The sequence below is a fragment of the Clarias gariepinus genome, chromosome 22, assembly GCF_024256425.1.
Source record: "Clarias gariepinus isolate MV-2021 ecotype Netherlands chromosome 22, CGAR_prim_01v2, whole genome shotgun sequence".
In the NCBI taxonomy this organism is placed as follows: domain Eukaryota; kingdom Metazoa; phylum Chordata; class Actinopteri; order Siluriformes; family Clariidae; genus Clarias; species Clarias gariepinus.
Window position 1 is genome coordinate 13,433,274 of NC_071121.1, and position 23,158 is coordinate 13,456,431.

Below are 23,158 nucleotides of genomic sequence, written 5' to 3' on the forward strand. Positions count from 1 at the left end.
AATTTTAAACAGATGGGATTTCATATTACAGTGGAACCTTGGATTAAGAGTAACTCAGTCTGCAAGCGTTTTGCAAGACGAGCAACATTCATAAATACATTTTAACTTAATAAACGAGTGAGGGCTTGATATATGAGTAGTACTGTATGCATGCGCATTGTCTGCCGAGCGTCACGTGATCACAACTAAGCCAATGGTTCTTCCCTTTTGCGCGCTGCATAATAATGATAATAACGATGATAATCGTCCCATCCGGTTTCAGAGATACCCCTCCTTCACTTCAGCTTCACACACACACAAATACATGTGTGCGCACTCAAACAGGCACGTTAACAGAAACACTGCTCTGTCTGAATTGTTTCAAAGGACAGGTGCAGGTTAATTTATATTATGTTTACTTTTATTTTGTGTTAATTATTGTTATATGAATATTGGGGAAATTTACTTTGTTACAGTATTTGAGTGTTTCGCAATGCAAGCACACTTCCTGGAACAAATTATGCTCACAATCCAAGGTTTAACTGTATTATTAAAAGTATTAAAAAGGCAATAGTGCAAATACTTTATTTAAATACTACTTCTTAACTGTTTCTTAAGCTCATTGATGAGAGGGTTTTTTCCCAGTCCACAGAACTGTCCAGTAAAATCATCCAGATCAAGAGCCCACACAAAGGCCCCTCCAAAACTATTATTTTTTAGATAGGTCACCTAAAACAAAAGGATTTGCACATTTATTATGGTATTATCTTGCTCAATTTAAATTTTTCAACTTGAAACTTCCAACGTCCAATTTCAAAGTCAACCAAAATGCCTATTACTGCAAAATGACAGCAGCCAAAATAAATCAGTCTTATTTCAAAGTCATTTGTGAAATGACCATGAGGTGGCACAAAGGGACATTTTGCAAAGGAGTTGCAGTTGCTGCAGTTTTTAGTTGTAAGAAGAGGTTAAGTCATAAAAAAGTCAACAATATAACAATATTCTGTATGTGTGTGGGTGTATGCAGGTTCTTGATTGTAACTCGTGAAAGTTGATGTGGAAATACAGTGACTGGTACAAAAACTTGCTTTTGGATTTAAATAAGCAAATACATAAAAAGATTTAAATAAATATTTAAAATATTTAAATTGGATAATTGGATTAATGTTTAAGCTGTCAAGCATTATTTTAATTGTAAGTTAAACAATGTCAGAAGCTGGTCATGAAAAAGATATAACTTTTTTTTTTCTCCTGTAGGCCTTATAGTGACAGTAAGAGCATTTCCACACACACACAATTACGTTGGCAATAAAATGAAGTTAGCTGACGACCTAATTGCAATGAATGGCTTGGTGATCAGATCAATATGGTTTTTCTTTCATGATGACACTGGCATATTCCAGTATGATACTGCCAAGTAAGGTTCAAATGTTTAAAAAGTGGTTATGGGAAAATTTAAAACTTTTTAGAGTTAAAATTTTTTAGTTTAAATTCGTGCTCTCCTGTTTGCAATACAAGGTTGCAACCAAAATTATTGTAACTCTAAATGGTAGTACATTGTGTGATGTTGCATAAGATTGTTAAAATAATATTAAAATCGCAAAAGCATTCATATCTCTTATACATTTTCACATTTTGTTACAACCACAAATGTAAGTGTATTTTTTTGGTATTTTATGTGTTAGACAAGCACAAAGTAGCACATAATTGTGAAGTATAATAAAATGTGGAGAAGTTTAAGGGGTATAAATCAAAGCAAAAGGTGATCCAACAAAATATTGTCTGTGCAAATTTCTTTAAGTGTACATGTATTTACTACTTTACTTTTGTGTCAAAGCTCTCCTTGGTATCAAAGCCAACCCACTGATCCCCCTTTGTGGCATAGGGTACTTTTTGATCCTGAATCCACTGAATGCTGGTTCCTTGAAGGAAGCTGCAGATCTGAGGGGAAATAATAATTCACTGCCATTTTATTGACCTAGCTCAAGGTCTTTTAAAACAGTAAAATGAAAGTGTCTTACCTAAGCTGTGTACAAACCTCATAATAAGCCAACATGCCTGCCTTTCTGGTATAGTTGCCAGCAGTACCAGGGCCACTGGACTGCGCTCCCAGGCCACTCACTGCCGATGATGACAGTTTAAACGTTCTGCCATATGTAGCAAAACCCATCCTCAGCTTCTCCACTGGAGCACCCTGATTCTTCCAGTATTTCATTGAATAGTTCTGTAAAATCCAAAACAACTCTTGCAGTCCATCTTTGATTGCCAAGCTTAGGTATAAGTAAAGTTTTAAAACATTTATCTTTACACTGTTAAGGTAGGTTTGAGCTCCTGTTTCCTTAGATGATTGATATAGAGGACTGTTGTGTCCAGTCATACTTTCCCAAGACCCATGAAAGTCGTAGGTCATCACACTAATGAAGTCCAGGTACCTGTATGTTTAATAAAATAAACCAGTTCAATTACATTGTAAATCTTATCCCTTCTATTAAATTTATTAGGATAGAAGTCCAAAAGTATGTGGACAATGGACTTTTACACAACTCTATATACAGTACGTCTTCCCGAAACTGTTGCTACAAAAAAAAAAAAAAACATTATGACATTGCTTCACTATGGTTAAAGGACCCAGAACTGTTCCAAATTCCCCTGTGCACAAATCCAGCTTTACAAAGTCAAGCTGTTGCAGTAGAAATAAAAAGGCCCGCTCAGGCCCAAATTCATTAATGCCCTTGTGGTTGACTGGGCAAATCCCAACAGCTATGTTTTACAATCCAGTGGACATCTTTCCTAAAAGAGCGGAAGTTATTATAAAAGGAAAAGAAAGACTGAATCTGAAATGTGATGTTTAACAAATGCATATACAATGCATCCAGAAAGTATTCACAGTGCATCACGTTTTCCACATTTTGTTATGTCACCGTCAGTTTTTCAGAATTCTAGACACAACACCCATAATGACAACATGAGAAAGGTTCAAAACCACCAGGACTTTTCCTAGAGCTGGCCGGCCATCTAAACTGAGTAATCTGGGGAGAAGGACCTTAGTCAGGGAGGTGACTAAGAACCTGATGGTCACTCTGTCAGAGCTCCAGAGGTCCTCTGTGGAGAGAGGAGAATCTTCTAGAAGGACAACCATTTCTGCAGCCATCCACCAATCAGGCCTATATGGTAGAGTTGCCAGATGGAAGCCACTCCTTAGTAAATGGCGCATGGCAGCCCACCTGGAGTTTGCCAAATGGCACTTGAAGGACTCTCAGACCATAAAAAACAAAGTTCTCTGTTCTGAAGAGACAAAGATTAAACTCTTTGGTGTGAATGCCAGGCGTCACATTTGAAGGAAACCAGGCACCGCTCATCACACGACCAATACCATCCCTACAGTGAAGCATGATGGTGGCAGCATCATGCTGTGGGGATGTTTTTCAGCAGCAGGAACTGGAAAACTAGTCAGGATAAAGGAAAAGATGACTGCAGCAATGTACAGAAACATCCTGGATAAAAACCTGTTCCAGAGCGTTCTTGACCTCAGACTGATGGCTCATCTTTCAGCAGGAAAACGACCCTAAGCACACAGTCAAGATATCAAAGGAGAAACTCTGTGAATGTCTTTGACTGGCCCAGCCGGAGCCCAGACTTAAATCCAATTAAACATCTCTGGAGAGATCTTAAAATGGCTATGCACTAATGCTTCCCATCCAACCTGATGGAGCTTGAGAGGTGCCACAAAGAGGAATGGGCGAAACTGCCATGGATAGGTATGCCAAGCTTGTGGCATTATATTTAAAAAGACTTGAGGCTATAATTGCTGCCAAAGGTACATCGACAAAGTATTGAGCAAAGGCTGTGAATACTTATGTACATGTGATCTCTCAGTTTTTTATTTTTAAATAAATTTGCAAAAACCTTAAGTAAACTTTTTTCACGTTGTCATTATGGCGTGTTGTGTGTAGGATTCTGAGAAAAAATGGAATTTAATTAATTTTGGAATAAGGCTGTGACATAACAAAATGTGGAAAAAGTGATGCGCTGTGAATACTTTCCGGATACACTGTAAATGTAATGTAAAATATAAACTGTTCAAGTTTGCACACATTTTGGCCACATGGAATATCAATTAATTATATATCTTAAAATCTTTTTAAAGATTAATTTAATATATCTAATTATGAAATGATGATAATCCAAATTAGTACATTTATTAAAATATTTGCCTCTTAGCCATTCCATAATATCGTTTAAAATTATATATATAATAAAATATAATATATTTATTATAATATAATATTGGCTCAGTGCCATTATACAGTCACGTGTGGAAGACAATAAACCCTCTAATACAATTGTATGCTTTTATTTATCAAGGCTTAAATAATAGTTGTATGGCCAATTTATCTAACATAACCTACTTGGCAATCTTAGGAATTTCATATCCAGCATCTATTGTTGATTTCCCAGCACCCACTGCAGCTGTGATCATAAGCCGGGGACGTCCTGTAACCATACTTTCATTCTTATAGGCCTGTTGAAGCTCCTACAGGGTACAATTATTCATTTATTAACATTATTTTTAACTATATAAGATACAAAGGTACAACTCAAATTCTAAAAAAGTTAGGAAGCTGTGCAAAATCTACATAAAAACTAATAATTCAATAATTTGCAAATCTGTGTCATAGATTCTGTATTTAAATCTATGACACAGATTCACATACACAATTCACAGATGACACAGATCCAATACAGATTCACAATAATTTGCAAATCTGTTCACAGATTCTGTATGTGGTTTAGCATTGTCTTGCTGAAATATCCGAGGCCTTTCCTGAAAAAGATGGACAGCAGCATATGCTGCTTCAAATACTGGATATATCTTTCAGTATTGATCGTGCCTTTCCAGATGTGCAAGCTGCCCATTCCACAGGCACTTACAGTATGCACCCCATACCATCAGAGCTGCAATCTTTTAAATTCCACCCTGATAAGTTAGAAGGTCTCACTTTTAGTCTGAAAAGAGTGACACGCATGGTTTCTAAAAGGAATGTCAAATTTGAATTTGACTGACCACAGAAGTGTTTTAACATTTTAAATGAGTTTCGGTGCGGAGAAAACAGTGGCATTTCAGGATCAGGTTTATATATTGCTTTTTCTTTGCAAAATAGAGCTTTATCTTTTTAAATGTTAGAACAGCATTGTCATGCGCACTCGCGCAGCGACCGGCACTAGGACCCGGAAGTAGTATGTTTTTTTTTAACCGCAAATCTTGTGTTTGAGTTCAATTCCACCAAATACTCCACGGACCGGTTGCGTATCGCCCTTCTTGTCTCGTTGCTATCCGGGCAGGCAGCTGAGTGGGCCCCGGCGGTTCTGCGCTCAGACTCTGACATCGCGCATTCCTGCAATGAATTCACCCGCTAACTGAAGCTCACTTTTGAACACCCTGCCGGTGAGGTGGAGACCGACTCCAAGCTCTATCATCTGCGGCTGGGGGGGTCGTCTGTTAGCCGCTACACTGCCGACTTCCGTACCCTCGCAGTGCAGACCACCTGGGAAGACTCCGCCCTCCGGACGACCTACTACGAGGGTCTGGCTTCCCGGATTAAGGACGAACTCGCCGGACGAGAGCTGCCAGCGATGCTGGAAGGTCTAATTCAACTAGCACTTTGAAACGACCAGCGTCTGCTCCCTCATCTGAGGCCAGCCCCTTGAACCCTGCCGCCTGCTGTACCATCGCCATACCATCCCACATCCCACTCCTCCACTTCCTCTCCCTGTGTCACGACTCCTGAAGCCCAACCGACATTCGCCCCCACAGTCACCGGCCCTGTCGGATCGCCACCTTCTGCCATGGTTGACACGGGAGCCGGGGAACCCATGCAATTAGGACGCTCCTCCTTGACCGCTGCTGAACTGGAGCGACGGCACTGAGAGGGGCTCTGTGCCATCTGCCCTCTCTGGCCGGGAAACGCCCAGGCCCGGTGAGAAATGAGAGCAGCTCACCGGGCCTTCTACAACTCTCCTCCACCACGACCAACTTCTCCCGTCTCACGGTACAATTGCACCCCCAATGAGGCCCCCCGATGTCGACAATAACGCCATCCCTGCCACCTATCGGGACCCGGCTAAGGTCTTTTGCAAATGCCGCGCCACGCATCTACCTCCCCACCGCCCTTACGATCTGGCAATAGACCCTGCGGCCACCTCTACTCACTGTCACCCACAGAGACGCAGGCAATGGAGGAGTACGTATCCAACGCTCTCCGCCAAGGCACTATCAGGCCCTCCTCCTCACCTGCCACCGCGGGGTTCTTCTTCGTGAAGAAAAAAGGCAGTGAACTTCGTCCCTGTGTCGACTATCAGGGGCTCAATAACATCACCATCAAAAACCGACACCCACTGCCTCTTATCAACTCAACCCTGGACGCTCTCTCTGGTGCCACCATTTTCACGAAGTTGGACCTCCGAAGCGCCTACAACTTGGTGCGCATCAGAGATGGTGATGAGAGGAAGACGGCCTTTATCACCCCCACCGAACACTACGAAAGTCTCGTCATTCCCTTTGGACAGTGCAATGCCCCCGCCGTATTCCAACAGTTTATAAACGATGTTCTCGGGGACATGCTAGGCCGGTGGGCATTCATTTACTTAGACGACATTCTTATTTACTCCCGCACAGTTGAAGAACATGTCCAACATGTCAGGGCGGTCCTAAAGAGATTGCTCGCCCATTAGCTGTACTGTAAGTTGGGAAATTGCACCTTTTACGAGCTCCACCACTTTCCCGGGTTTTGTCATCCCGCCCCAGGGTGTGGCCATGGACCCGCAGAAACTGGAAGCTGTGCGTCATTGGAGCTTCAACGGTTTCTCAGGTTTGCAAACTTCTACTGTCGCTTTATCCGGGACTACAGTATGGTTGCAGCACCCCTAACCGCCCTGACTCGCCCATCATCTCAGCGTTACCCTCAGTCCTGCTGCCATCTCCGCCTTCAACGAATTATGTCGCCACTTCACCACTGCACCCATTCTTTTTCATCCAGATGCCAGCAAACCTTTTGTTGTGGAGGTGGACGCCTCAGATGTGGGCGCTGGGGCTGTTCTCTTCCAGCGAGGTCCAGACAAGGAACTACACCCATGTAGTTTCTTCTTCAAAAAGTTTGATCCCACCCAGCAGCGATATGGGGTAGGGGACCGCGAGCTGCTGGCCATAAAGTGGGCTTTGGAGGAATGGCATCACTGGCTTCAGGGCGTCAGTGAGCCGTTCATCATCTGGACTGATCACCAAAACCTGATCACCATCAGAAATCTAAAACAGCTTAACTCAAGACAGGCGCATGGGCCTTGTTCTTTGAACACTACAACTTCCACCTCTCATACCGCCCAAGGTTCAAAAACACCAAGGCCGATGCCCTCTCCCATCAGCACGAGGAAGACACCCCCCAGGCAAACCCCGCACCTTTTATTCCACCAACACGAATCATCGCACCACTCCGCTGGGATTTGGAGACTAGGGTTCGGCAGGCACATGCCGCGGAGACTGAACTGGCAGGTGTGACACCTGGACGACTCTATGTGCCCAGCCCCCTGAGAGCAGAGATCCTTCAGTGGGGTCACTCGTCGCCTCTCTCAGGACATCCGGGCATGCACCGTACACTAAAATTCATCCAGCGTGAGTTCTGGTGGCCCTCCATTGCAAAGGATGTCAATGAGTTCGTCCAGGCATGCCCTGTGTGCGCCAGGGCCAAGGACACCAACCAGCCGACACCAGGGGAGCACCAGCCACTCCCGGTTCCCCATCGGCCCTGGACGCACATTGCCAGAGATTTCATCACGGGCCCGCCGGTCTCAGAGGGAAAAAAATACCATCTTAACCATCGTTGATCAATTCTTTAAGGCCGTGCACCTGGTGGCCCTCGCCGGACTCTAATCAGCCAAAAAGACAGCCGAGCTGATACTAGAGCATGTAGTCCGCATGCATGGGTTCCCAAAGGACATCGTCTCGGACAGGGGGACCACAGCGCGGTTCTGGAAGGCCTTCCGCCGTCTGATCAATTCCACCTGCATTCTGTCATCAGGATACCACCCGCAGACTAACGGTCAGACAGAGCGGACCAACCAACAACTGGAGCACTACCTAAGATGCTTCATCACTGATCGCCAGTGCTCCTGGGCTCGCTACCTTATCTGGGCAGAACTCTCCCACAATCTCCACACCTCATCTGACACAAATCTGAGCCCATTTGAGGTATGCCATGGTTTCAGACCTTCGATGTTCGAGCACCAAGAACCGGAGGTTGATGTACCGTCAGCCCAACAGTTGGTCCGCAGGTGTCGACAGGAGGAATCAAGCAAACCGAGCTATCCAGCAAGCTAACACCTGCTACACCACCCAGCATCGTCGTTGACACCCACCGGGACAATTGTACAATGTAGGTGATAAGGTATGGCTTTCCACCAGAAACCTCCACACGGAATCACGAAAACTCTCACCTCGTTTCATCGGCCCTTGTTGTATCACCCTCCGCATAAACCCTGTCATCTACCGGCTCCAGCTGCCTGCGGCGCTTCTGATCCACCCGGTATTCCACCCTCACAACTTAAACCATTCACTACCTCTCCCATGGTAAGACCCACCCCCCCTGGCTCCTCCTCCCCGGATCATCGACGGTGGTCCCGCCTACACCGTATGTCGGATCCTCGATGCAGGCTCTCGGGGCAGGGGCGTTTAGTACTTGGTCGACTGGGAAGGTTACGGCTCCGAGGCGCGGACTTGGATTCCGGCCCAGTTTATTCTCGACCCCAAGCTCATCAGAGACTACCGTCATCGGGTATCCTTCACACCAGGACCGTCGGGAGTCGGTCCTGGACAGGGGGGTACTGTCATGCGCACTCGCGCCGCGACCGGCACTAGGACCCGGAAGTAGTGCGGTCACGATTTAGGAAGCATAAAAGGAGACTAAATGGCGCATCACATCACTCAGTCATTGAGTTGCCTATGCTGGTTCCGACGCTTCGCTTCAATTCTGTGAGTACTCACCTATTTTGGGTCTTTCTTCCTGATGAGTGTGTGTTTAGAAGGTGGGTTTATTTGTGTAAATCCTTGCTTTCGCTCTGAGGGAGTTCTAAAAATATTACGTGTTATCCTGCCTACTCGCGCTACTTTCGCGTTTGGGTTCACCATCCACGCTACACGGGCTAACTGCTAAGTCTTCTGTTTTACCCGGTTAGTTCATGACAGGCATGAAAAATCCTGTTCCCAGGCACTGATTTTTAGAAGTGTTCCTGAGCCCATGAAATGATGTCTATCACAAAATCATGCTTGATTGCAGCACAGAGACCGCACTTGTTAAAGTAATAAATGACCTCCTATTGGCCCCTGATCATGGTTGCATCACTATGCTTTTTACTCAACCTCAGTGCAGCTTTTAACACCATTGATCACAGTACTCTCCTTCACAGATTGTTATCAGTTTGTAAATTTAAATGGTGACTATTGTGCATGTTCTCAAGTGGAATTTGGCAATCCACAGAGTTTACTTTTAGGTTCACTGCTTTTTCTCTTTACATACTTTCTCTGGACAGCGTTGTTTTCACTGGTATGCTGATGACACACGATTACCCCAAACAGCATGAGAGGACCTGTACTATACCCAGGGCTGGAACTAGTGTACCAGGAGGTCATGGACTTCAAGGGACTGGTTCTTTCTCTTGGTTTGACTATTTGGTTGGGGGTGAAACCCTGAGGACAGACTGGGAGTGGCCCCAATCAGTTTGCAAAAGGCTTTCCAGAATTGGGAGGTGAATTGTGGGCCCTGGTCCGAGACGATGTCCTTTGGGAGACCATGGAGCTTGAAGATATGCTTGGTTATGAGTTCAGCGTTCTCCTTGGTGGATGGCAGCCATGGCAGGGTACGAAGTGGGCGGCCAGTGGTGTGCCAGGGTGACAGGAGAGTTTAGAGCTGTGGGCCCACTCCAGGACCTAAGGATGCAGGGAGAGAAAAACAAAGAGGCGTTTAGTGGGAACGTTGCTAGGCCCCGGCTCGTAGATCAATGCTCACTTAACCTTGGTCTCGATGTCGAGTTCAGCGACAGCGAGCAAGGAGGGTAGAGGCAGAATTGTGTCATCGGCATGGGTGTCATGAGTGGCCGTAAATTGTCTTAAGACAGCGACTGGTTTGGAGTTCTTGGATCCTGGGCAAAAGGAGAGGGTGAAGTTGAATCTTCTTAAGTAAAGAGACCATTGAGCCTGGCAGGTATTAAGCCTCTAAGTGCTCCGTATTCAAGGTTTTTGTCATCAGTCCAGACAAGGGAGGGAACCTCTGTCCCCTCTAACCAGTGTCTCCATTCCTTCCTTCTGTGGCCAGAAGCTCTCAATCGCAAATGCCATAGTTGCTTTCAGCGGGAGTTAGGCGGTGCAAGAAGAAGGAGCATGGGTGCAGCTTGTTTTCATGTGTGGCTCTTTGGGAAAGGACGCCCCCTACCTCCGTGCTGGAGGCATCCACCTTCATGATGAACTCGCTTGACAGGTCCGGAATGGTTAGGATAGGGGCGACTTGAATCGTTTCTTGAGTTCAGTAAAGGCTCTCTAGGTCCCAGTGAAAGTGGTTCTTGGGAGAGATAATGTCGTTAAGGGAGCAGCTATAGAGCTGTAACCCCGTATGAAGCGGCGGTAAAAGTTAGTGAAGCCCAGGAACCTTTGAAGTTCCTGCCGTGAGGTGAGAGTGGGCAAGCTTCAGATGGCTTGGAGCTTGGTGGGATCCATCTTGTTGCCTTTTGAACGGATAATAAACCTAAGGAACTCGCAGTGTGGAACTCGAATTTCTCAGCTTTGACGAACAGGAAAAACACTTTCTAGCAGTCTCTGCAGCACCTACCGAATGTGGTTTTTGTGTTCTTCCAGGTCCCATGAAAAGATCATAATGTCATCTAGGTAAACGAACACTAAAGAATTGAGGAAGTCCCTTAGAACATCGTTAATCAGGACCTGAAAAACTGCAGGAACTGCATTAATCAGTTCTTCTTGAAGAAGAACCCACCCACTGGAGAGGAGGATGGGCGAATGATCCACGGGCTCGTAAGCAGGTCATGAAACATGATGGGCTTCAGGCAGAAATTGAGCTCCTGGCCCAATCGATCTGCAGGTTGTGGCGGATTAACCAGGGCAGACCCAGAACGACTGTTGTGTGAGATGATAAACAGCGAGGTCCGCTCTGAGTGGTTGCCCAAGACCCTAAGGCTGTCAAGAGGGATTTTTGTTTTTTATTAGACTTTGTGGCTCCACCTACATGCTTGGGTGCAAAAATTTATTTTTTTAAATGCCATAATAGTTATTTGATGATTTGTGTGTGTGTGTGTGTGTGTGTGTGTGTGTGTGTGTGTAAGAGAGACAGAGAGAGAGAGAGCGAGAGAGAGAGATACTGGAGCGTAGTTATGCAATTTACTCACCTCTTGTAATCTTTTTCAGATGAAAGCCATGGAAAGGATCAATGATAGTTTTGACAGTTGCAAGTTTAAATGCATTTTGTTCTGATGGCTCCAAGTTAATTTAATTAAGCTTATATTTTGTTAATAAAACATTTTGTTTATTTTAAATTAAATTTTACATATTTTGCAATCATTTTGTATGGTTAGTTATAGTAATCAGCAAATTGTTTCAAGATATTCACCTTAAATTCTGAACCCCACCAAATGTTAGGGAACAAAATAGCCAAAACTGTAATTAAATTATATATATATATATATATATATATATATATATATATATATATATATATATATATATATATATATATATAATTTAATTAAATATTCAGCAAATTGTTTCAAGATATTCACCTTAAATTCTGAACCCCACCAAATGTTTGGGAACAAAATAGCCAAAAATTTAATATATATTAAATTTAATATATATTAAATTTAATTAAATTATATATATATAAAATTGTTTCAAGATATTCACCTTAAATTCTGAACCCCACCAAATGTTTGGAAACAAAATAGCCAAAAATTTTATTAAATTATATATATATTAAATATATATTATAATTTAATTAAATTTTTGGCTATTTTGTTCCCAAACATTTGGTGGGGTTCAGAATTTAAGGTGAATATCTTGAAACAATTTGCTGCCCACAGAACACTGTGTGATGGCAATATACAGAATAAAAACTACATAAAGCTGCAATGTACTGACCTGACAGAGCAAAGTAAAATTTTGTTTGTCATTTAAAGGACTACCGTTGGATCCAGGATATTCCCAGTCTAGATCCAATCCATCAAATCCATACTTTCTGAGAAAGCTGATGGATGACTTGATGAATGTATTTCTGTTTGCTTGAGTGGACACCATAGAAGAGAATCTGGATACAGAGAATGCAGCATGTCATTTTAGTCTTTTACTTTTGCTGACATTAAATTTTAACAAAGTTTAAAGACGTTTAAAAAAAAACCTACCGTGCTGTGCCAAAGTTCCATCCTCCAACAGCCAACAGTGTTTTCAAGTTTGGATTACTAATAATTAATTATTATTATTAGAATATAATTTTTTAACCCTGAGTAGAAAATCATTTAACCAACAGAAGAAAACCTTACCTTTGCTTCAGATTATTGAAGGATTTATATAGGGTTTCATCACTTAACTTGGAGGTGGCTAGCTGATTAGTAGAGTTAATGCTGGCAAATGCGTAGATCAGATGTGTGCACAGAAAAGGATCGATGTTAGAAGGGTCATACTTCACAGGATCAGGTCTGTCCTGAGCCCAGTTGGTAAAATAGCATATAAGCTGATAGGCATAGCCTAAATTTTAAATCAAATGCTTTATTATATTGTTTGGATAAGTTAAAAACATGTCAGTTATTTCTAAAATAATGAATAAAGAAAACTCACCAAGAGGATTAAATAATAGACAGAGGCCTGAAAATGTAAAGAAATGGTGCAGTGTTCAAACACATAGCCCACAAATATCAGATAACATCAACAGCCAAAAACTTAATGAATGAGTAACAAGATAAAAATTATTTACCAGTGAGTAGAATGAATCTAGTCATCATTGATACAGTTTTGTACCGGCTAGCTTTCCAGTGAAAGCACAAAACTGGTATATTGTCTTATTAACCTAACCTATTTGCATAATTTGCATAACCAATTCCCCCTGGTTTCCACCTTCAACATATGCGGGTGACCTTGTGACAATGAGTAGCATTGTTTTACATGTACTCCACTCTAAAGTACTGTCACGTGGTCTAACATTTTTATGTGACCTTTTATGTTTTTACAAAAGATTAGTTACTGACAAATGATGACTTACACTTTTCACACATTTAGTGTTATGTTGGTTAAAAAGGGTCAACAGCGGTTGTGTGAGAAGTCTGCAAATTAACTTTTACAATCTTTTCTTTTTTGTCAATATTTCCATTCTGAGGTATTCTAACAGAATATCTAGTATGATCTGTAAAGCCTTGGTCTGGTTTGTTTGTTTGTTTTGATTTAGAACGCTTTAGAATTTTTACCATAAATTTATACAAATTATTGAACAGTTAATTCAGATTCAAATTCAAATTTTTTATTTGTCACATACACAACCATACACTGTAAGATACACAGTAAAATTCTTACAAAGTTTTTTGTGAACTTAAAAAGAAAAAGAAAAAAAGTAAAGAGGCAGAAATGCTAACAGGTAGAATAAAAAATATAAAATTTACCACCATTTGTTACAATCAAATGAAATAAAGTATAAAATAAAGTATAATGTAGTAATACTGTATGTAAAGAATGTAAAAATGTAAAACAAAAAAAGTAAGAACTGTATAAATAAACTGTATTATGTATGGAATGTGCAATGTGCAGGCTGCGGCAGTATAGTGTGGGCCTGGAGTGTGAAATAGAGTGATGGGCTGCGGTGATATTGCCCATCTTTAAAGTGCAAAATTACCACAGTGACTATGGTAACAATATCTTGTTACAATGGTACTTGGAAGTTGGTTGTGTAGGATTACAAATTCATAAAATGTTAAATCTAGCTTCCAACATAATAGTATATAAACTGAACAAGTTATGTACCTTGGGTTTTACATTTTAAGGTAAAGTTGGTGACATTCTAAGAAGATCAAGTCTGGTACCCCAGGTGTCAGAGACATTAACCTTTTGTCTTTATGTACTTCCTGACCACTGGGTAGGGTCCCAAAGTCAATATGAATGCTAATCTCAAGGCCAGGCTATGCCTTTGTCTTTATGAGAATGTAAAGGGGTGGGTGATACTGTCAGGCTGATTAGATTAGCACCTATGCATTTGAAAGCCACTGTTATGCTGATAAGATCAGGGCTGGGGAACTTCCGTTACCAGGCTGACTCCTGTACTAGACTATGCTTTGTTTAGGTTGTCTCCACCTCTTTGTATCCCTCCCTCTTGTAAAGTATAAACTCTCCAGAGCTGAGTTTTCAGTCAGACTTGGATGACTACAGCGACGCTCGGCGAGTTCTCAATAAAGAGTAACTTCTGCTTGAATGATATCCCAACGTCTCCTGGTCTCTGAAAAAGTTCCCAACAGTTGGATATATTAGGCAGCAAGTTAAATTTTTTTCTAAAGCTGATGTGTTTAAAGCAGAAAAAAATTAGCGTGGATCAAAGAGTCGAATAGTTAGTTTAATTAATTAGAAGAGCTACTGTAGCTCAAGTTTTAGTAGAAAGGTGTCAAAACACACAGTTAATCACTGTTTTGGTGCCAAAAGTGGGGACCTAGTAAATATTAAGTAAAAGGTCATAATGGTATTGCTGATCGGTGTATATTCAGAACAAGATACACAACTGTGAAAGTAAAAACTAACCATATTCATTTTACATATAATTCCCTGCTACACGAATGCACTAGAATTTTTTTTTAAAGACTAGATCTCTAAATACTATTGATATAACTAGTTTTTAAAGAAATCTCATGTATTGGAATTGTTTTCATAAGGCAGAATATTGGTTTATAGGACGTTGCCATAAACTTTCTTCCTTTAGTTATAATCATAAAGATTGAAACAGGAAGCTGAAAAGCTTAAGCAATGGAAGATGAATATTTCTTGATTTGGAGACATCATATATAATATGTTATTTGTATTTTTATTCATGTGCAGGATTGGCACCATGTCCAGGGTGTGCCCTGCCTCATGCCCTAAGTCTCCTGGGATAGGCTCCAGATCCCTGCAACCCTGAATACAGGGATAAAGCAGTATAGAAGATAAGTGACTGAGTGAGTATATTTAGTATGAGGGGTAAGAGATTAGAAAAAGTTTATGGTCCTAAACTAAGTAATAAATTATATACATTTTTGTGCAGTAAAAAAGTGGCTCTTTTTTCTGGTATTCTGAGTGGTGCTACATTTACATGCCCACAAGACAACCATCTACCATGGCCGTGCTAACCTCTGTCCTGTCCTAGATTGTACTGAGCAAGTCTGTAGGTAGCAAGGGTTTGATGAGTGGGACAGAACACACAGAAAGAATCTTTCTAATTAGTGGTTTAATGTTTGGAGTGAGCAAGTATAGCAGTAAAAAAATAAATAAAAGCAAGCATGGAGAAAAGAGAGAAATCCACTAACAGAATTCCATGTATGTGTATGTGTGCTAAAAACAAAGTTTAAGTTTAATTCACAATGATTATAAAAATAAACATTTATTCATATATACTGCCTGTGTTCACCTTTCTTCCCACAAGTAAACCTGTCATAATATGATTTGCATGTTCGTATAGGACAATGCTCAAGTAACTGAGTATAGGTATCTCATTCCCCTGTTATTTTTAGTATGAGATGTCCAACAAGCCTCCACATGATTTTCCTCATTTGGGCATAAAAGACAGAAAAGATGAAAAAGAAGAAAAAAATAGTTGTTTATATAAACAGAAATTGTCTGCAATTTACTGTATACTGTAGACCAAGTCAACAACTTAAGCTCTTTTAAACCATTCCTGAACAATCTATACAGTGTGACAGGGTGCATTATTCTTGTAAGGGAATAGGATTGTTATAAAGGGATGTCCCTGGTCTGCTACAGTGTTAAGGTAAGTGGTACATGTCAGAGTAATATCCACGTGAATTACAGCACCGGAATGTTACCAGTAGAACATGTAGAGGATCCTGCTGCCTCTGTCAACTTGATTTTCAGCAGTCCTTTCCAGTCATAGTCAGGGCTGGAATTTTTTGTCGCTCGGGATAAGAGCATTTGCCAAATACCTAAATGTAAATGTAAATGAATGAGGTTAGCCTGAGCACTCTGTACAATTTGTTACTATGCAGTTTCATACTATTCAATGCTAAAAATACTGTAAAATGTAATTGAATTGAATTGAAAACAGGTGTTGAACCAGATGGGTTAGTGACACACCATACACATCGATGAGCCACTGCAAAAGCACTCCACAAAACCTGGAGATTAGAGATTCTCTGACTCAGTCTTCTAGCTCTCTAATACATAAATTTCTATAACTGACTGTGACTTGCTGCCATGTACTGTATAATGTACCTGATTTTATTTAACTGTCATTATAAATACACACAACAGTCTTGATATCTTTACGTTTCCTACATTGAAAGACCCAAAACTAGTCTCTGAAAATTTTCTTTTTCTTTCTCTTTCTCTATATCTGTCCAGACAGGTTTGTCACAGCATCATGCAAAACTGTCTAGACAGAATTTCCATATAGTCAGGACTGGAATTTCCTACAGTACATCTTACCTGAGCCTCTAATAACAAATTGGACTTCATAATAACTTCCAGCATGAACTTCCAGCTTTAATCCTGCACTATAAATGAAATCAAAATGTTGAGTAGAAGGGAGGTTATGAGCAGTTATATGTCAGATTATAATCCACGAGTTTTGACAGCATACTGTACATGCATCAAATTTTTTTTAGCTATCTCCTCAAAGTTTAACCTGCACCATAAGTTAAATCAAAATGTTAGGTAAAAGTGGTTATAAACAGTTATGGGCCAGATATAATGATCTAATTTAAAATAAACTACTAATAAGCTACTTGGTCAATGTAAAACAAACACCTGCACCACTCACTCACTCCTTGTATATACCACTTCTTCCTGTATTTAGGGTCGTGGGAGGCCTGAAGCCCATCCCAGGAGACTTAGGGCACGAGGCAGGGTACCACCTGGACAGGGTGCAAATCCATTGCAGGCCACTCACACACTCATTAGCAGGCAATTTGGGAATGCCAGGTAGTCTAACGTGCATGTCTTTGGACTGTTAAAAGAAACCCAGAGTACCCGGAGGGAACCCACCAAGCACAGGGAGAAATAAAGGTCATATGAGGTGACATGGAAGGGATCCACATCTGCCCCATGTAGAATCTATACTGGTGTCCCACAGGGCTCAGTATTTGGTCCTCTTCTGTTCTCCTTCAATACTTATAACCATTGTTATGCAGATAACACACAATTTATCTCTCCTTAACGTCTCAGACACGCAGGTTTCCACCCGGATCTCAGCATGTCTGGCAGATATCTCATCCTGGATGGCAGGTCATCAGCTGAACCTCAATCTGAGTAAAACTGTTTACTGGGATGCTGTTCATCCCTGGTGATTCATTCCCCGATCAAGAACTTGTGATCTCCCTTACCCACTCTTGTCAATATCTTCTTTTACAAGATCAAAAGAATCCATCCAGTTCTTTCTTCACAGGCTACCTAAATGCTTGTTCAGTTCCTTGTTTTTTCAAGACTGAACTACTGCAACTCACTCTGTCCACCATTTGCCCTCTGCAGCTGATCCAGAATGCAGCTGCACGTCTTGTTTTCAACCTTCCCAAGTTCTCCTACACCACCCCACTTTACCGCTTCCTGCACTGGCTTCCTGTAGCTGCCTACAAACCTAAAAATGGCCCAGTACCCACTTACCTCTCAGCTCTTATCACACCACACAGTGCACCACGTTCCCTCCAATCCTCCAGCACTGTTCACCTCATCCCACCCTCTTTCAGTGATTAAAGAAAACATTCATACAGACTCTTTTCTGTTCTGGCACCTAGGTGGGGAAATAAACTTCCTATAGATGTCCGTACATTGAAGTCTATGATAATCTTTAAACAACAACTCAAAATGAGAAGATCTATTTCTTTAATACTTGAACTAATCCCCCCCACACCTCACACCCCCCTCCCTCCCCCCCAAAAAACAAAAAAACCTTTCCTGTGTTTGACTAATGGCACTTACAGTAAATTTAGTTAGTAACCTAGTAAAATTAAGTGCATCTTGGTCAAAATCTAAACAGAATTTTTTTTTCTTGGGAATACATAATATTTTAACTGCTGAAAAAAGCGCTAAAATGGTATAAGTAAATTGTTATATGCTGTAGTCGTTTTAAGACAAAACTTAATCTTTATTAATCTTGATCTGATTTACTTGTTGGATTTCTCATCTGATCTGTGATTCACTCAATTTACAGAACAGGGAGCATATTTCACTGACGATGAAAGAGGTACAATTCAGTGCAAACAAAGATACTCAACCTTACAAAATTGTAAAACATATACAAAACAAAATCAGTAGTACTAACAGTAGTACTTTTTTTTAGAATGAGAGATTGTAAAAAATAGTGAACACCCATTTCCTGTTTTGTAAAAGTGGCCGTTCTTAAAACCTTGGCAAACTTGTCATGCAAAGTTTAGTTTTTGTAAATTACAAATGAATGCAGGGACATAAAATATTAACTAAAGTAGTTAATTCAATGTCAAAAATTTATATATATTGACATCTTTGGAGTTCTGTTTGGTTCTCCAATGGATACAAGCTGACTATGTACATTCCTGACCACTGAATTATATTAGGCTGTAAAGTGTTTTGTGACGGTATGTCAACAAGACACAGCTATACATATATTGTTTACTTTTAATTTACTTTGAATGGCTTGGCATTAGGGTATAACATTTTAATCTTGTTATAAGTAATAGGTGAAACAAAACAAAAGTCCGTACAGTTCAAATTATATGACAAAAGAAGAGTACAGAAAAATACTCTTTACATGCCAGACAAAGAAAAGACAAAAACTGTTACATTGTCTGAGTGTGGATTATGCAACCGTGACTACTGATATAGTAAGTGGTTAATAACGAAAATATAACTAGTGCTTCAGATCCCTACATTTTTTTTTACATCTTTCATGTCTTCGTGTAACACATGCATGCATGCAAAAATAAATGTAAATGATAAAGCTAAAAATACATTTTCATATTCTGATCAGCTACAGTAGGTTACTAATGTCCATATCCTAATGATGGCCTGCATGTCCACTGCTTTTTTTTTTATCAACAATGTAAGCAGACACATGTATGTTTTTTATGCTGTCGGTGCCTTCATTTCATTTACAAACATGAGAAATCTGATTGATGTACAAGAAAAACACTCAGCAAAAACTTACACTCAAATAACAGTTCTTCATAACAAATGCTCCAAAAAGGGCTTCTTTAAGGGTTCTTTAGATAGTTAGGTGTCCGTTGCTCCTGTAAAGGGAAATTGCGTATGGTGTGTGTATGTGTGTGTGCCTTGCGATGAATTGGCACCCTGTCCAGGGTCTACCCTGCCTCATGCCCTAAGCCTCGTGGCATTGGCTCCAGGTCCCTGCGACCCTGAATACATGATAAAGCGGTATAGAAGATGAGTAAGTGAGTGAGGAGGTCTTTTCCACTCTTTCACCCTGTTTAAGGGTTGCTTTATGCAAAAGTGTCTCTGGCTCTCTTACTGGTGCCAGTATATTTACCAATGAAAAAGCCATCTTCATTGAACTCGACCTTATCACCAGTATATTCTATCTGGCTGTCATCACTGTTTGTCCCAAACCCTGGCAGCGTTCCTCCTCTCTGGAAAAACACAACCATACTTACATTAATATGTAAATAATGAATTATATAAGTTTTTGTGCAGTAAAAAAATACTATTATTTGTGCTCATTTTTAATAATATAATTCTGTGTATGCACTTTCTATTTACAATTTTTTTTTTTTTTCCCTTAAAGGTTGGCTCTTTTTTCTGGTATTTTGAGTGGTGCTAAATTTACATGCCCACAAGACAACCATCTCACATGGCCGTGCTTACTGCTGTCCTGTCCTAGTTTTTACTGAGTGAGTCTGTAGGTAGCGATGGTTTGATACGTGGGAGAGAACACAAAGAATCTTTCTAATTAGTGGTTTAATGTTTGCAGTGAGCCAGTTTAGCAGTAAAAAATAATAAGAGCAAGCATCGAAAAAAGAGAGAAATCCACTGACAGAATTCCATGTACATTATGTGTATGTGTGCTAAAAACAAAGTTTAAATTCACAATGATTATAAGAATAAACATTCACTCATGTGTACTGCCTGTGTTCATCTTTCTTCCCACAAGTAATCCTGTCATAATATGATTTGTAGGTTCGCATATGGCAATGGTCAAGTAACTGAGTATAAGTACAGTGAAACCTTTGATTACGAGTAACGCAGTTTACGAGCAAAGATTTTTAATAAATTTTGACTTGAAAAAACGCAAGCATTGTCTTGGTTTACAAGTACCGAGTATCATGTATCACGCATGCGCTTCTTGTCTTGACACTAAGCATCACGTGATCACAACTGAGCCAAAGTTTTTTTCTCTCTTTTGCGCTGCAGATTTGTAGGTAATCGTCTCCCCTGCTGGGTGAAAATACACGCACACTTTTTCCCTTACATAGAAACTCTGCAAGTACTAAGACCCAGGAGATGAGACTCCCCTATAAAGGCGTAAAGACGAGTGTGTGCGCGTGTGCATGTGAGTGTGTAATTTGACACCGTGCCCCTTCACTCACACCAAAACACACACACTCTCGCCTTTATAGACCCCCTCCCACCCCCTTCTCCTCTTGGCTTCCCACACACATACAGACACACTCTGCCATACACAGAATATCATTGCATTGGGCAGCAAATAAAGCTCACTCGTCTCTCCAACATCCTTTCCGGCGGTAAAACGCTACTTTGGTGTCAGAAGTGAGATGGAGATTATCAAGTTCAAGCGCACTATCGAGGACCTACTAAAGGGACAAGCAGACCGCTGAGTAGCACTAAGAAAGAAAAAAGAGCACCTGTTCTTGTTCCCCCAACCAGTGGATGCAACTTCCGGTCGGGACGTTTAGGCAATCGCGCGGGAATTTATGTGAACTGTGTTCTGGACGACGTCTTACTATGTGCGCTCGTGGACACGGGTTCTATGGTTTCGCTGTTCCACTGTGGATTACTGGGACAAAGCAAGCGCGTTTGCAGATTGCCTGATCCAGCTTTCAACATTCGCACCGTGTCTGGGAGCTACGTAAAGGTACGGGCTTGTCGCACAGTTCAAGTCAAAATAGGTGAGCGGACTCATTCTTGTGAATTCTAATTTGGACGCGAATGAAATAACAAATTACAGACTGATTTCAAACCTTCCGTTCATATAAAAAATATTAGAAAAAGTAGTATCAGCTCAAATATGCACATTCTTGCAGGAAAACAAGATCCAAGAAGAATTTCAGTCAGGTTTCAGGCCCCATCATAGTACAGAAACTGCACTAGTTAAGATTGCAAACGACTTGTTTTTAGCTTCAGACAAAGGCTGCATCTCAAGACTAGTCTTACTTGATCTTAGTGCTGCATTCGACATCATAGATCATAATAGATTCTCATAGATCGCCTACAAAATCATATAGGTATTCAGGGGCAGGCATTAAAATGGTTTAGATCATACCTGTCTGATCGATACCATTTTGTAGATCTAAATAGAGTACCGTCTGATGTAATGCCAGTGAAATATGGGGTGCCACAAGGGTCAGTTTTAGGACCTCTGCTGTTCTCAATATACATGCATCCCTTGGAAAACATCATTAGAAGGCATGGGATTAGTTTCCATTGTTATGCTGATGATACCTAATTAAACATCTCAACAAAACCAGATGAAATACCCAAGTTGTCTAGATTAACCGAGTGTGTCCAGGACATAAAAGATTGGATGACCAATAACTTTCTTTTACAAAATTCAGATAAGACAGAGATATTACTCATCGGCCCAAAAACCAGCACACAACAGCTTTCACAATTCAGCCTGCGTTTAGAAGGATGTACTGTTACTACCAGCTCAACAGTAAAAGACCTGGGTGTAATATTAGACAGTAACTTGAAAATCATATTTCCAATATGTCCAAAAACAGCCTTTTTCCGTATTAGAAATATTGCCAAACTTAGGAGTATCCTATCCGTATCTGATGCAGAAAAGATAGTTCATGCATTCATGACCTCCAGACTGGACTATTGTAATGCATTACTAGGTGGTTGTCCTGCGTCCTCAATAAACAAGCTACAGTTAGTCCAAAATGCAGCCGCCAGGGTTCTCACTAGATCCAGAAAATATGACCATATAACACCTATATTATCATCCCTGCACTGGCTACCTGTTCAATTTAGAATTAATTACAAAATAGTACTACTTACAAGGCTTTAAATGGTTTAGCTCCCACATACCTAACCAGTCTTCTGATACGCTATAATCCACCACGTTCCTTAAGATCACAAAACTCCGGACTTCTGGTAATTCCCAGAATTTTAAAATCTACAAAAGGGGGCAGGGCATTTTAATATTTAGCTCCAAAACTTTGGAATAGCCTTCCAGACAGTGTTCGGGGAGCAGACACGCTTACCCAATTCAAAATTAGACTCAAGACGCATCCCATAACCTCATACTCCAGTACACCTATCCTGAATGGCAACTACGCTAATTCTCTCCATCTTTTCTGTACTTTTCTACCCATCCCGAGGCATCTGGAGATTGTGCCAGCTTTAGTAGACAAAGGCCAACCCTGCGAGGTTTCTGAGGCATCCAGAGAAGGACCAGCTCCAGCTGGATTCTGCTTTATGATGGCTGGAGCTACACATCCTGCTCCTGTGCTTCCAGTGACCCAGACCCCATTTGCCCTCTGCAACTACTGACTCCCTGTGCTGAACTGGACTTCATCTACACAACTTCTGTTATATTAAACTTTTACCTGCACAACACACATTATGTTATTTCTATCTGTTATCACCCAGATAAGGATGGGTTCCCTGTTGAGTCTGGTTCCTCTCAAGGTTTCTTCCTATTGCCATCTCAGGGAGTTTTTCCTTGCCACCGTCGCCGTCCTTGCTCATCAGAGACATTTCATTCATCATTCATTCATC

At 41.0% G+C, this 23,158-nt stretch overlaps 1 protein-coding gene across 1 annotated transcript; it reads right to left on the minus strand.

The window, feature by feature from the left end:
- Positions 1 to 567: 567 nt before the first annotated feature.
- LOC128510015 (acidic mammalian chitinase-like) lies at positions 568 to 13,039 on the minus strand. The gene is made up of 10 exons (XM_053481951.1): positions 12,999 to 13,039; positions 12,863 to 12,889; positions 12,568 to 12,772; positions 12,430 to 12,486; positions 12,170 to 12,335; positions 4,389 to 4,513; positions 2,288 to 2,411; positions 2,018 to 2,203; positions 1,804 to 1,920; positions 568 to 708 (listed from the first exon to the last, which is right to left on the minus strand). The coding sequence occupies exons 1-10, from the start codon at positions 13,024 to 13,026 to the stop codon at positions 568 to 570; spliced, it is 1,176 nt and encodes a 391-aa protein (XP_053337926.1). The 5' UTR covers positions 13,027 to 13,039.
- Positions 13,040 to 23,158: the final 10,119 nt, after the last annotated feature.

Coding starts and splice junctions, on each gene's coding strand:
- LOC128510015 (XM_053481951.1), bottom strand. CDS start 13,026: ATGATGACTAGATTCATTCTACTCACTG. Junction 12,773..12,862: donor TCTATTATTTAATCCTCTTG/GTGAGTTTTCTT, acceptor TTTAAAATTTAG/GCTATGCCTATCAGCTTATA. Junction 4,514..12,169: donor ATTTTACTTTGCTCTGTCAG/GTCAGTACATTG, acceptor TGTACCCTGTAG/GAGCTTCAACAGGCCTATAA.